We start from the raw sequence: 11,949 nt of genomic DNA, 5'->3' as shown, positions 1-11,949 counted from the left end.
AATATTTCGAGAATTAAGTTGTAATATTTCGAGAAAAAAGTCGTAATATTTTGAGAATAAAGTCATAATATTTTGTGGATAAAGTCGTAATATTTCGAGAATTAAGTCGTAATATTTTGAGAAAAGTCATAATATTTTGTGGATAAAGTCATAATATTTTGAGAATAAAGTTGTAATATTTCGAGAATAAAGTCGTAATATTTCAAGAAAAAAGTCGTAATATTTTGAGAATAAAGTCTTAATATTTCGAGAATTAAGTCGTAATATTTCGAGAATAAAGTCTTAATATTTCGAGAATTAAGTCGTAATATTTCGAGAATTAAGTCGTAATATTTCGAGAAAAAAGTTGTAATATTTTGAGAAAAAAGTCGCAATGTTTCGAGAAAAAAGTCATAATATTTTGAGAAAAAAGTCATAATATTTGGAGGATAAAGTCGTAATATTTCGAGAAAAAAGTTGTAATATTTCGAGAAAAAAGTCGTAAGATTTCGAGGAAAAAGTCGTAAGATTTCGAGGATAAAGTGGGCTAACTATAGGGGGGCTAACTGTAGGGGGGCTGCCATAACGCGTTGGGGTCTCGGTTGCTGTGCTGGCGCCGGATTTCTACACACTCCTGTCTCTCTGTGGATCATTTTGATCATCATTCTCACTGTCTGTGAAACTTCATGCCCTCTTTGAATGATGCGGAGATGTAGCCCCCGATGGCCGTGTAGACGACCCTGCCTGCGATTCTCCAACAACACAGACAGACAGACAGTTTCCTCCGAGTCCGTCTGGCTCTTTATTCTAGATAAACAGTTTCCTGCTCAGCCGGTTCTTATCCTAATAACAGGCTGGTGTTGATGTGCAGGAGAGACAGGGAGACTGAGTGTTTCTTTACGGGTGAATCGATATGAAAGTATAACTTTAACTCCTCACCGCCCCTCATTTAACACGAGGAGGTGCTGCTTCCCTTTGCAAAGCCTTTGGCCACAATATTGCGACCTTTCCTGGTCGTACTTCTACGACTTTTTTCTCGAAATATTACGACTTTTTCTCGAAGTCTACTATTTTTATTTTTATTAACTGTGGTCCTGAAACGCCGTCGTAGAGACTCGCTCTCTGGACCCTTTGGACCCTCGCTCTCTGGACCGCTTTGCATACATCATGTCCCCGAGTTTCCCACCTAGTGGGTAAAGGAGGCGGTGCAGTACGGACATGCAGCTTCGCGCTGGGACTGGCTCTTTCGCAGCCATTTTCTGTCCAACCACACGGCCGTTTGGAGAAGGTAACCAACCAGGGCTTCATTGCAGGTTTGTATCTGGCTCCGGCCAATGATTGCTAACCGATTTCTCGTTAGCTCGAATGAAAATGTCCGTCTCAGACTGATTTTTCCACTTGTTGTCTCTCGGAATGAGCGATTGAAAGCAGGAAGTGTCGAGAAAAAATGGTTAACTACAGACAAGTTGGGATTGTGTTGTGGGATGAGCACAAGGCCCGCACTGAACCCTCGAGCGGAGAATTTCTTTGTTGGAGACTCGGACGAGGCTGAAGTTGGCTTCCTAGTCGAATTTTCCCTGTTCCACCTTAAACGGGGCAGCAGTTACATTATGGCGTCTGAGCTTCTAATGCGAATTTTCCCGTTCCACCTTAAACGGTGCTGCGGTTACATTCTGGCGCCTGAGCAGCTTATTCGCCAGCGTTTTGTTCGAATTTTCCCGTTCCACCTTAAGCGGTGGTAACTGAGATGCTGCACCATTTAAGGTGGAACGGGACAGTTCGAACAAGGAGCTGGCTTCAGGCTTGGTTTAGCTTAGCATTTCACTCTCCCGGTCAAAATGCCACCGCAGCATAAACGACGGAGGACTACAAGTGACGGTAGCTTCGTGATTGTCTGCATTGCTGGTATGTAACGTTAATGTTTCCCCGTGTCACGGCTGCGCGGCTCGTGTTTACCCGTAACCGCGGCTGGTGCCATTAGCCAGCTTTCAAACTAGCTAGCGTTAGCTATTGTGCTATGTTAGCTCACTTGGGGTAAAAGCGCGCCACAGATTGGGAAGCGAATGTTTACGCAACATCTGGGTAAATAGTTGCTGGCTAGCTGTCTGTCGGTCGACGCTGCGACGCGAATGCGTGTCGTTGAGTTTGTGGCTGGGTAATTTGTTCAGCAAATGTGTTTTGCTTTCAGTTTTCCTGCTAGATAGCCGCTTGAGCTAGCTAACTGTTCATGGAGCTAAGGCTAGCCCGGCTGTGCCGCTGCCTGCTATTCCCAAACACGAACCGTGAACAGGAACATCGGTCTCCCTTTGCTGTGAAACCGTGGAACAGAGCTAGCTAATTGTCTTCAGGGTTAAAAGGTAAAGTTACAAACGCTTTGGACGTCGTTTCAAAACTGGCCCAGGTCTAAAAATATCGAGATACATCTGGTTAATGAAGTGTCTGTGAAGGTTGGCCTCTTCCTGGAGGACAAAAACATTGAATTTCTGACGTTAGTGAATGTTTAGATTGTGTAATGTAGCTATATACTTTGTACATACGTGTCAAAGTACTCAGGTACATCTAAAAATATGGCACAACTGAAAATATGGAAGGTGGATGGTCATTAGTTGTATGAGTAATAGTGGGCGGCATGGCTGAAATGTCGTTTCACGATACACGATATGTCGCGGTATATATTCTTTTTCTGACCTCTGATGAACTGGAAAACACAGTTGTACCACATTTAAAAGAACAATAATAAATAAAATTTATAAATGCTGTGATAATTCAATATTTCACACACTGTGCTGCACTATATCCAGTTAAACAGGACTAAGTAATTATGCTCTCTTGTGTAATTAAACATGCAGTTGGTCAGTGTTAGTTCTTACAATACCCCGATATGCTCAGAAAAGCGTATTGGGATGAAATTTATCACAATAATGATAAACATTGTGATATTGCCCTGCCCTTTGGACACTGTTTAACCTTAATTGACCTTTTTTTGTTGTTAAGCTGCCTTTTATATTGATTGATTAGTTAGGTAGTTAGTTAATCAATTTAATTAATGTATTTATTCACCAACCACTCTTAACAGTTGGTTTTCTGTCCAACATGGTGGTCTTTTAGTGCTCTGTATGTTTTGAATGTATGTGCACTGACTGACGAATTATATAATAAAAAAAATAAATTTGTTGTGAAATTGTGCTTATATGTTTTGTAGACTTTACAAAACTATTTCATGACTCATATACTGCTGTTTTCTTTTTTGTTTTTAGATGGACGGCGACAGTACCACCACCGATACCTCACAGTTAGGTATAACCAGCGAATACATGGCTGGAGGGCACTACGTGCTACAAACTCAAGATGGTAAGAAGGAACTTCTCCACCGATTTTTCAAAAATTTGACATAATTCAATGGTTGAGATTAGGGATGCATCGATACCGATACTGGTATCGGGGCCGATACCTTGCTCATTTACTTGTACTCATAAAAATTCACTGATACCAGCGTAAGCTGAGCATAGCTGCCGCACTAATGAATAAACAACTCCAGCTGGCAGTGAAGGGTCTGCTCACACAGGGAAGTGTTACTGACTCCCTGGAGGTTGGACACAAAGTCACTAGTCCCTTTGCAGATTATCACCAGGCCTATATGTGATTTTTAGACCGGTTTTAAACACACAATCACAGCCACTTCCCCAGTAGAGGTGGAGACACGCAGGTTAGAAAAAACGGAGGCAGAAGAGTCGACATTTCCTTCCAAAGTCCATCTGTGCCGACTTTACTCAGTTTGACTGGATGGAATTACAGTAGAAATGTTAATACGGTGATTTTTTTTGTAAAATAGGCTGTAGAGAGGCCGTATTGTCGCCTGCTTTTAGCTTCCATGCATAGTATTAGCAGCGTTGCTGTTTGGGTGTGTCTCAAAACCTAGTGAGCTCTCTACATAGACAGCATTTTACGTCACAATATGCGCGCTCCCGACAAGAAGGCTGTCCCAATTCTTAGATATCTCAAATATGCTGCCTACTGAGGTCTCTCAATTTGGCCCAATATTGAGACATCGGAGGTATCTTCAGCCGCTGAGGCAATCCCGCGATGCAACGCGGCGCAACTTTTGTTTGAAGATGGCGGGCAGAAGCGCTTCACCAAGCAGCGACGTCATCTTCAAATGTAAGTTGTTCTGATTTCCTGGGGTATTTATCTGTTTTCTAGTCATAAAGGTGCACAAATAGCCTATACTTTACACGTTTGACCACAACTGTGGTCTATTTTGCTGTTTCATTCAGAGCAAATACAATTAAAATCACTATATAAACCGCCAGAGCAGATCCATGTTGGCTAAATGTGATTCTGACGGCTGAGATAAGTAAACACCGGTCTCGTGCAGTGGGCGGGAACAAGCGGCAACATCACCGCTGTCTAACTAGAGCGTCTCATTTATCTGCCTTATAAGGATAGAAGACGGTTGGAACGCTGCCTACTTAGACAGCTGCCTATGTAGACAGCGGCTACTTAGAAAGCTCACCAGGTTTTGAGACACACCCTTTCTCTGTGCTCAGTACGCAGCGTGTTGTTTTGAATGAATAGATGTGAGGCTGCGTTTCATGTAGCATGGAGGGAGTGTTTTCACACAGTGTGAGTATATAAATCATAGGCTTTGTACACGATGGTCTGTTCAGATGTACAGTGAGAGTCGCCAAAGAGCAAGATTTCTGAAATCACACAGTGCATGTGTGGCTTTAGAGGAAGTTAGCTCAGTTAACCAGCCAAGACTCTAAGAAGCAGATGTGTTAGCCTCACGTGTGATTCCTGCGGTCACTGTGATACAGAGACTGTTGTAGCAAGAGACCGATTGGGGTATAAACTATGAAACACACTTGACTTACACCTGCAGCTGTACGGAAGCGCTTTTCTGACAAGGAACAAAACCCACTCTTCTCCACTGCAGCACTACTAGATTAGAGGTAACTAATGTTACTTAGCTGGCTAATGCACATATTTGAACTACTCTAGATTGTAATGATTTAACTCTTAAGGAACATTGCTCCATTTCCACTAACAACTACTTAACTCTAAAGTACTCAGTATGGTATCGGACTCTGTACCGGCGAGTACTAAACATATGTACTCGGTCTGGAAAAGCTGGTATCGATGCATCCCTAGTTGAGATGTAAACAGTCATTCAGAGTGGTTTGGTGTGAAATGCTCCGTTTAATTTGGTCAGAATTACAGGTGATAGGAAGAGTTTGGAAGATTTTAATATCTCTGAAAGCTCTCTTACAGAAAATTGGCATAAAATGGTTAGATATACACTGCCTGATTTCTTTATGATAGTTTTGTGATAAGGATTTAGCTTAAAATGTACGTGAATCCATTTGCTTTAATCCATTCATGGCGTAGAGGTACATGCAGGGCGTTATGAGGCAAAATAGTCCCCAAAGAAAATGTCTTTTTTTTAGATTCGTGACTATTCTACAGTCATCAACATTACATATAAAACTCAAAAGATGTGTAGGTTCGCTGGTGGTTTTAGATAGCAAACAAAATGGCCATATTTGTGCTATAGACATGGTGACTCATGGTTTTTATCACTACCACTGTAAAGAAACCTTTAGTCTGAATGACCCTGTTTACACCTGGTCACTTTGTGAAACTGGTGTCCTGACAAGATTTTAGCCACATGCATTTATACTTGGTAGTCAAATGCGTCTCTGGTATTAGGACTGAAATCTGATTGCTGTGTGGGACAGAATATGCAAATCTGCTCATTACGTGGCAACCAGTTACCAATTGTTTGTCTGTTCAGCCTTCCTGTGCATTTTGTTTTGTCTGGTCCCCAACCATGTGTATCCTCCATGATGGTCTGCCTCGTAGACGTGGATCATGTGCACAGTGGTGTACTGCATGGGGAGGAGTTTTGATTGTACTGGGAGGAGTTTTGGTTGTTGAATATGTTTTGGGGAGTCGGATGTGTTTATACTGCTGTAACGTGGCCCAGATGTGTCTCAGTCCACCTCCTGAAGTGGTATGAGCGATCTTATTTGTATCTGTTTTAAGTGTGTCTTTGGTGAATTTACACTTGCCATTTCTGGCCTGGCCTTATCCAAATATAATGCTGGTACTCAAGACGCATGAAGTGACCAGGTGTAAATTAAGTCTAAGGTTGTCTAGAAAGAACTACTTCACATCAAACCACTCTGAATTAATTTCTTTACATCTCAAGGACTGAATTATGAAGAAATTTTGAAAAATTGGTGGAATTCCCCTTTTAAGTTAATCAAAAAATGTCTTTAGTTAGGCAGGTCATTGCTTTCAAACCATACCTTAATCAGTGTTATATTTCTCTATAATGCTAATCCAGGTAGATGTTCCACTATCTCTATGCATCCTGAAGGGTTATAGATTATCTCCTGTGATCAAATTTGTATCTTTTTAATATAGATTTTTTTTCTTATGATAGTGTCTTTGGCTTTTGTATCTCTGTGAGGCTTGTGATACGGTTTTGTGTTGTTTGTTCTCTTCATGGACATCATGGTGCTTGGAGAGTGATTGTCTCTTAAGTAAGTGACTGAGACACGAGATGAGGACTTTGTTTATGCCCATCTCTGATCTACCCTACCAGACATGGCGGCGGCCTGTGGTACAGGAGTTAGAACTGGGCGTTTCTGTCATAGAACTAGGTGAAAGGTGACTGTTTGGGAACCTTCATGGCCTTCAGCCTGACTGAGAGAGACTGGCTGATGTCATTAGGATGCATGAGGGTTCAGTCTTTGTTGACTGAACCTCACCAATGACGCTGTTTTAGCCTGCTGATGTTTTTCTCTAAGCTTTTGCCTTAGTTAAGCCTTTACATAAGGTTGTGTGTGTGGAAATGTGTTGACCTGTTGAGATTATTTTTCTACAATCTTTTTTGTTCCCTTTTATGTTGCTGTAGCACAAAAAGTTCTATTTAATTCCTATTAAATTTTATAATCCATTCTTTTTTTAAAAAATACAATTTGAAATGAATGTTTTGTTTTTATATTGCATCACAGAAAATTAAAAGCAAGCATTTTTTTTGATACATTTGAATTTTTTTTATTTTAATCTTACTGTGGTAAATTACCCAACAACCCCAAATAGGTAGAACTCATTAATAAATGGCAAACAAATTAATGAATTATAGGTTTAAAATATCAGAATGAACTCCAAAATGAATGCGAGAGGGAAGATTTCTATATTATTGTGATTTAAGAATGAATGGGTGGTCATTAATATGTTGTTTTTTTTTGTTTGTTTTTTTTTCCCCTCCCCCCTTTTTTTTCTCTGACTAGATGATGGTGATGAAAGTCTGCATGACCATGAAGATGGCAACGGTTGCAAAGACAACCTCAGAGAGCAGGATATATATCTCCCCATTGCTAATGTTGCGCGCATAATGAAAAACGCCATCCCACAGACTGGAAAGGTTAGTCTGTTTCCATCACTTACTGACATGAATACATCTAAAAGACTGACATTATTTAAAAAGTATGATTTTTTTTTTTCTTAATTTCCTTATAGATAGCTAAAGATGCCAAAGAATGTGTACAGGAGTGCGTGAGCGAGTTCATCAGCTTCATCACATCAGAAGCCAGTGAGCGATGTCATCAGGAGAAACGTAAAACCATCAACGGAGAGGACATCCTGTTCGCCATGTCCACTCTTGGTTTCGACATGTACGTGGAGCCTCTCAAGCTCTACCTGCAGAAGTTCAGAGAGGTATGGGTCACGCTCATGTTCACAGACGTGTGTCCTGGTCTACAGTGGAAAGGAGCAGGTTAAATAAAGTGTTTTATGTCCTAGGCAATGAAGGGTGAGAAGGGCATTCCTGGAGTGTCAGTTTCAGAAGGCCTGGGAGAGGATCTTGCTGACGACAGTTTCTGTAAGTAGCCGCTAGTGGATCTTGACCAACGAAACCAATTCGTTCTGCATGTTGTATGTTGTCTAAATGATGTAGCACACTGTGTCATAGTTCTGTTATAGTTTTGGGCATCTAAAATGGTCCCTGAAGAAATGGAACATTATCTCTGCCTTTGCTTTTGTGTGCCACGTTAACTCTTCACATTTCCCTCTTGCAGCAAATTCGTTGTCTGGAGGATTAATCTCACCTGACGGCCAGCAGCAGAATGTCATGGTGTACACCACCTCGTACCAGCAGGTAACCACATTGAGCACACGTATATGTACTCAAACGGCTGTATTTTTATTTATTTATTAAAGCTACGAAGCATTAAAGGGCCCATATCATGGTAAAAACACATTTTCTCACTTCTTTTGTGTGTATAGAGCATTTTACAACGGCTTCAAACGCAAATCAGAGTAGGACCAGAACTATGTTTTATAATGATCTATTTATTTATTTATATTTTAAAAATAAAATGGCCTGTCCCAGTGCCAGAGAATTATGAACTAACAATTGATGTACTTTTAATAACCTGTTAGGTCAGACAGATGTTGGCAAATGTTCCCATTTAAATCTTCTGGTGCTTTTGTATCAGAGGAGCTGCAGTAAACATGGATAATAAAGTAACATGTTCTTGTTTGTTTTTTTTTGGTCTCCTTTAGCTCCCTGGTGTTCAGCAAATCCAGTTCTCATGACCTGGTTCAGCTCTAGACCATTCAGCTTCTGATTGGTCCGAAGGACAGGTTGGTCTCTCACCTTGAGAAGATTTACACGCACGCCGCTTTGGAAGATGGAAGGATGATGGATTACGAGCAGGGAGAGAACCACCTGCTGGCTGAGAGCCTGAATTTGTAAATTTTCTTAGTGATGTCTGTAATTCACACAGTAGTCATTTGTTACCATTATAATATGTATTCGTTTTAAACAGTCTGTTGGGTAATTTCCTCCGACTGAAGACTGCCACCAGTTTTTTGTGAATTTTCTGTCCCTTTTATTTGTTAGGAGTTTTTAAAGTGTGGGGAGGGAGGGGAATATGGTGGGGGTGGGAAGGGGCAATATCGAGCTTACGTACATACAATAAAGGGATTTTCTTTTGATTTCTATTTGAATCAAGATTAATAACTTAATGTCAGTTGTCAATTTCATGTTGATTCTTTGAATAAAAACATGAAGAAGAAATGCCTAAGACTGATTTACCATGAGAATTTGAATGAGACGTTTAAAACATATTGTAAAGTTTTTCAGAGGTATCCCAGGCATAGTTACAGTTGCTAGGCTACAAACAACCAATTGGGTGAACTCATAATCCTTGTGTGTGTGTGTGTGTGTATGTATGTGTGTGCGTGTATGTATGTGTGTGTGTATGTGTGTGTGTGTATGTATGTATGTATGTATATGTGTATGTATGTGTGTGTGTGTGTGTGTATGTATGTGTGTGTGTGTGTGTGTATGTATGTGTGTGTGTGTGTGTGTATGTGTATATATATATATATATATATATATATATATATATATATATATATATATATATATATATATATATATATATATATATATATTACATACACACACACACACACACACAGTGTCCTCCACAAATATTGACACCCCTGGTAACCATGAGCAAAATGAGCTGTAAAAATATTAATTACATACCCTTTTGATCTTTCATTCAAAATGTTAGCAAAAAATATAACCTTTAAGGTATGATTGAAAAAAATCTCATCATGAAATACAAATTTTTCTAAATCTGTGTGCCACAATTGATGGCACCCCTAGAACTTAAGAGTGAAATCTGACTTAAGTATGTTCCTGTTCATATTTTATGTTTTAAAGTAAACCTGCATGATTAGAAACACTTAAATGGTCAGCCATGACTTCCTGTTTCACTGGGAATATATATATATATAAATGGAATGAAACAGGTCAGATTCCCTCAGTCATCCTTCACTATGAGAAAGACCAGAGAAAACAGCAATGATGTGTGACAAAAGGTTGTTGAGCTGCACAAATCAATAAATGGCTGGAGAGGTTCTGTATGGAGGAACAGTCTCAGATCCTTTGCCATGTCTTCTGTAGTCTCTTTAAGCATAACAGGAGAAGACTCGGAGGATGGCTGCACAAAGTATTGAATGAAGGGGTGCCAATAATTGTGGCACACACAGATTTGAGAAAAATGTTTATTTCCTGATAAGATATAGGGTTTTTTTTCCAATTATTGTACTTCAAATAAAGGTTAGATTTGAAATCAAGTCTACTGTGTAGTGATTTCCCTGCTGAAATGCACCTGGTTCCATTCTTCTCTTGATTAACTGAGAAATGAATGAACACCAACACTCTGGCACCAGAACTGAAGAACTGAGCCACTAAAGAACAGCCTGGAAGCAGGTAAATGTATAAAGGTATATGTGTGGAGATACATTTAGCTCATCATTCATGTCTCCAGCAAGAATGATGTACCTTTTACACAACACAGAGGTGGAACACCAATCACATGTTCAGGCAAATTGACTAAAGACATCAAATTAGCTCTTAATCTTTCACAGTAAGGCACAAAGCTCCCAGCTACCATTTGGATGAATTCATATCAGTTGCACAAGGAGCTGATGAATGTTTGTGTTTCTCTACAGCTAACAATTCCCGTTTCTACTATTATTTTGAGAGAAAAAAGTTCAGGGGAAAAAAAATGCTGGTCCATCATGTTCAACTTGAAAAACAACTACATAAAATTATGTACAATAAAAAAATATTACAAATAAGTTAGGAAGTCTACATTTACAGCAGGAGACATTAAGTACAAAAGGTATTGCTTTCTTGACTGCTAAAATACAGCAGAATAGGACGAAGTCAAACATGTCTGACTTTCCAAGACACTTTCTGGCTCCCATATAAACCCCTTCATCACAGCTGACTTGAAAAAAGCTCCTCTGCAGCTTTCATAAGCTAGAAGAAACAAATACAGACAAGATGTTAGCTTCAGGTTCACAGCTCTGAGTCAGAAGCCCCAGAAAACACAGGAGGCGTTTTACAGATTTTCACCCTAAAAAGCACATTAAAGCAAAGAGATTACATATTTACCTGTCTGTGGTGTCGGCCTCAATGTTTGTAGGGCTGGTGTCGGCCTGAGATGTTGAGGACTTGAGTTTACTGGCATCTGTGAAGCAACAAAGACTCAAGTTAGCTCAAGAAGCTCCTCTACCTCCTCAAAAACACTTCTAATTAGTACGCCTTACATCTCTCTCACAAGAGGGTGTGGGTTATAATGATGCACAATAGGGCTACACTATATGAGCGCAAAATGCAATATTTGATAAATTTGTTGTACATTATGATGACAATACGAGATGCGATAAATCATCATTAATTATTAATTCACTGTCCTTGATGATGTGCGGCAAGTACAGACACCGCTTTCGCTCTTTAAACAGAAATCTAACCTCCGTTAAGCAAATAGCAAAATAAAGCACCATTCCCTCTTGTGCAAAGTGAAAATAATGCAATACGAACAGCTACTTACATCAGAGCAGCAAGCACATTTTTGTGAACAAGGATGCACAGCGTCACTGAGGCATTGCTCTTCTGAAGCATCAAAAGCTATCTGACTGTATGGTGCCCCCTTGTGGGGAATTTGTAGTCTGCAAAATGTGACTGAGTTCCATGAAGTGCTCCAGTTTAAAATCCGTCAGGATTCCCTCAACAGCTTTTTTGATTTGTATATATTTGTATGTATTATGTATGTATGTTTTATTGTCAATATAGGCATAGAAAAACAGGTAAATATACATTATTATTAACATATTAATAAACAATAATTCCTTAAATATCTTCTTGTGATAATGCAGATTTCTTTTTAGCAGTATTCATTACTGCTTCATACATTTTTGCCCTAAGTCTATGCTGCAAAAAGTTTTTTTAACCAAATCTTTATCCCAATATGAAGACATTTAACCCAATGTTATTTTTAAATATGACTAATTATTTGCAAAAACAGAACATTAGGTTGACCTCATTTATTAGTCTAAATGCTCACTATGTTTATATTTTCAGTGCAAAACAAA

At 39.5% G+C, this 11,949-nt stretch overlaps 2 protein-coding genes across 2 annotated transcripts in view; one reads left to right on the top strand and one right to left on the bottom strand.

Moving 5' to 3' along the window:
• Window positions 1-1,108: 1,108 nt before the first annotated feature.
• nfyba (nuclear transcription factor Y, beta a) lies at window positions 1,109-9,070 on the top strand. Its single transcript, XM_036577633.1, has 7 exons — window positions 1,109-1,292; window positions 3,237-3,330; window positions 7,281-7,414; window positions 7,510-7,707; window positions 7,792-7,870; window positions 8,067-8,146; window positions 8,554-9,070. The coding sequence occupies exons 2-7, from the start codon at window positions 3,237-3,239 to the stop codon at window positions 8,584-8,586; spliced, it is 618 nt and encodes a 205-aa protein (XP_036433526.1). The 5' UTR covers window positions 1,109-1,292; the 3' UTR covers window positions 8,587-9,070.
• A 951-nt stretch (window positions 9,071-10,021) lies between these two features.
• hcfc2 (host cell factor C2) overlaps window positions 10,022-11,949 on the bottom strand; it is a 22,675-nt gene continuing 20,747 nt past the window's right edge. Inside the window, exons 16-17 of the mRNA XM_036577632.1 lie at window positions 10,970-11,045; window positions 10,022-10,834 (exon numbers count right to left, since the gene is read on the bottom strand). Of these exons, the coding sequence (XP_036433525.1) occupies window positions 10,828-10,834; window positions 10,970-11,045 (83 nt within the window). The 3' untranslated portion in view covers window positions 10,022-10,827. The remainder of the gene's footprint in view (window positions 10,835-10,969; window positions 11,046-11,949) is intronic.

This window comes from Colossoma macropomum, unplaced genomic scaffold, assembly GCF_904425465.1.
Source record: "Colossoma macropomum unplaced genomic scaffold, Colossoma_macropomum, whole genome shotgun sequence".
In the NCBI taxonomy this organism is placed as follows: domain Eukaryota; kingdom Metazoa; phylum Chordata; class Actinopteri; order Characiformes; family Serrasalmidae; genus Colossoma; species Colossoma macropomum.
Note: the sequence above shows the minus strand (reverse complement) of the source record. Positions and strands in the feature narration are given on the sequence as shown.

Coding starts and splice junctions, on each gene's coding strand:
- nfyba (XM_036577633.1), top strand. CDS start 3,237: ATGGACGGCGACAGTACCACCACCGATACCTCACAGTTAGGTATAACC. Junction 7,871..8,066: donor TCTTGCTGACGACAGTTTCT/GTAAGTAGCCGC, acceptor TCCCTCTTGCAG/CAAATTCGTTGTCTGGAGGA. Junction 8,147..8,553: donor ACACCACCTCGTACCAGCAG/GTAACCACATTG, acceptor GGTCTCCTTTAG/CTCCCTGGTGTTCAGCAAAT.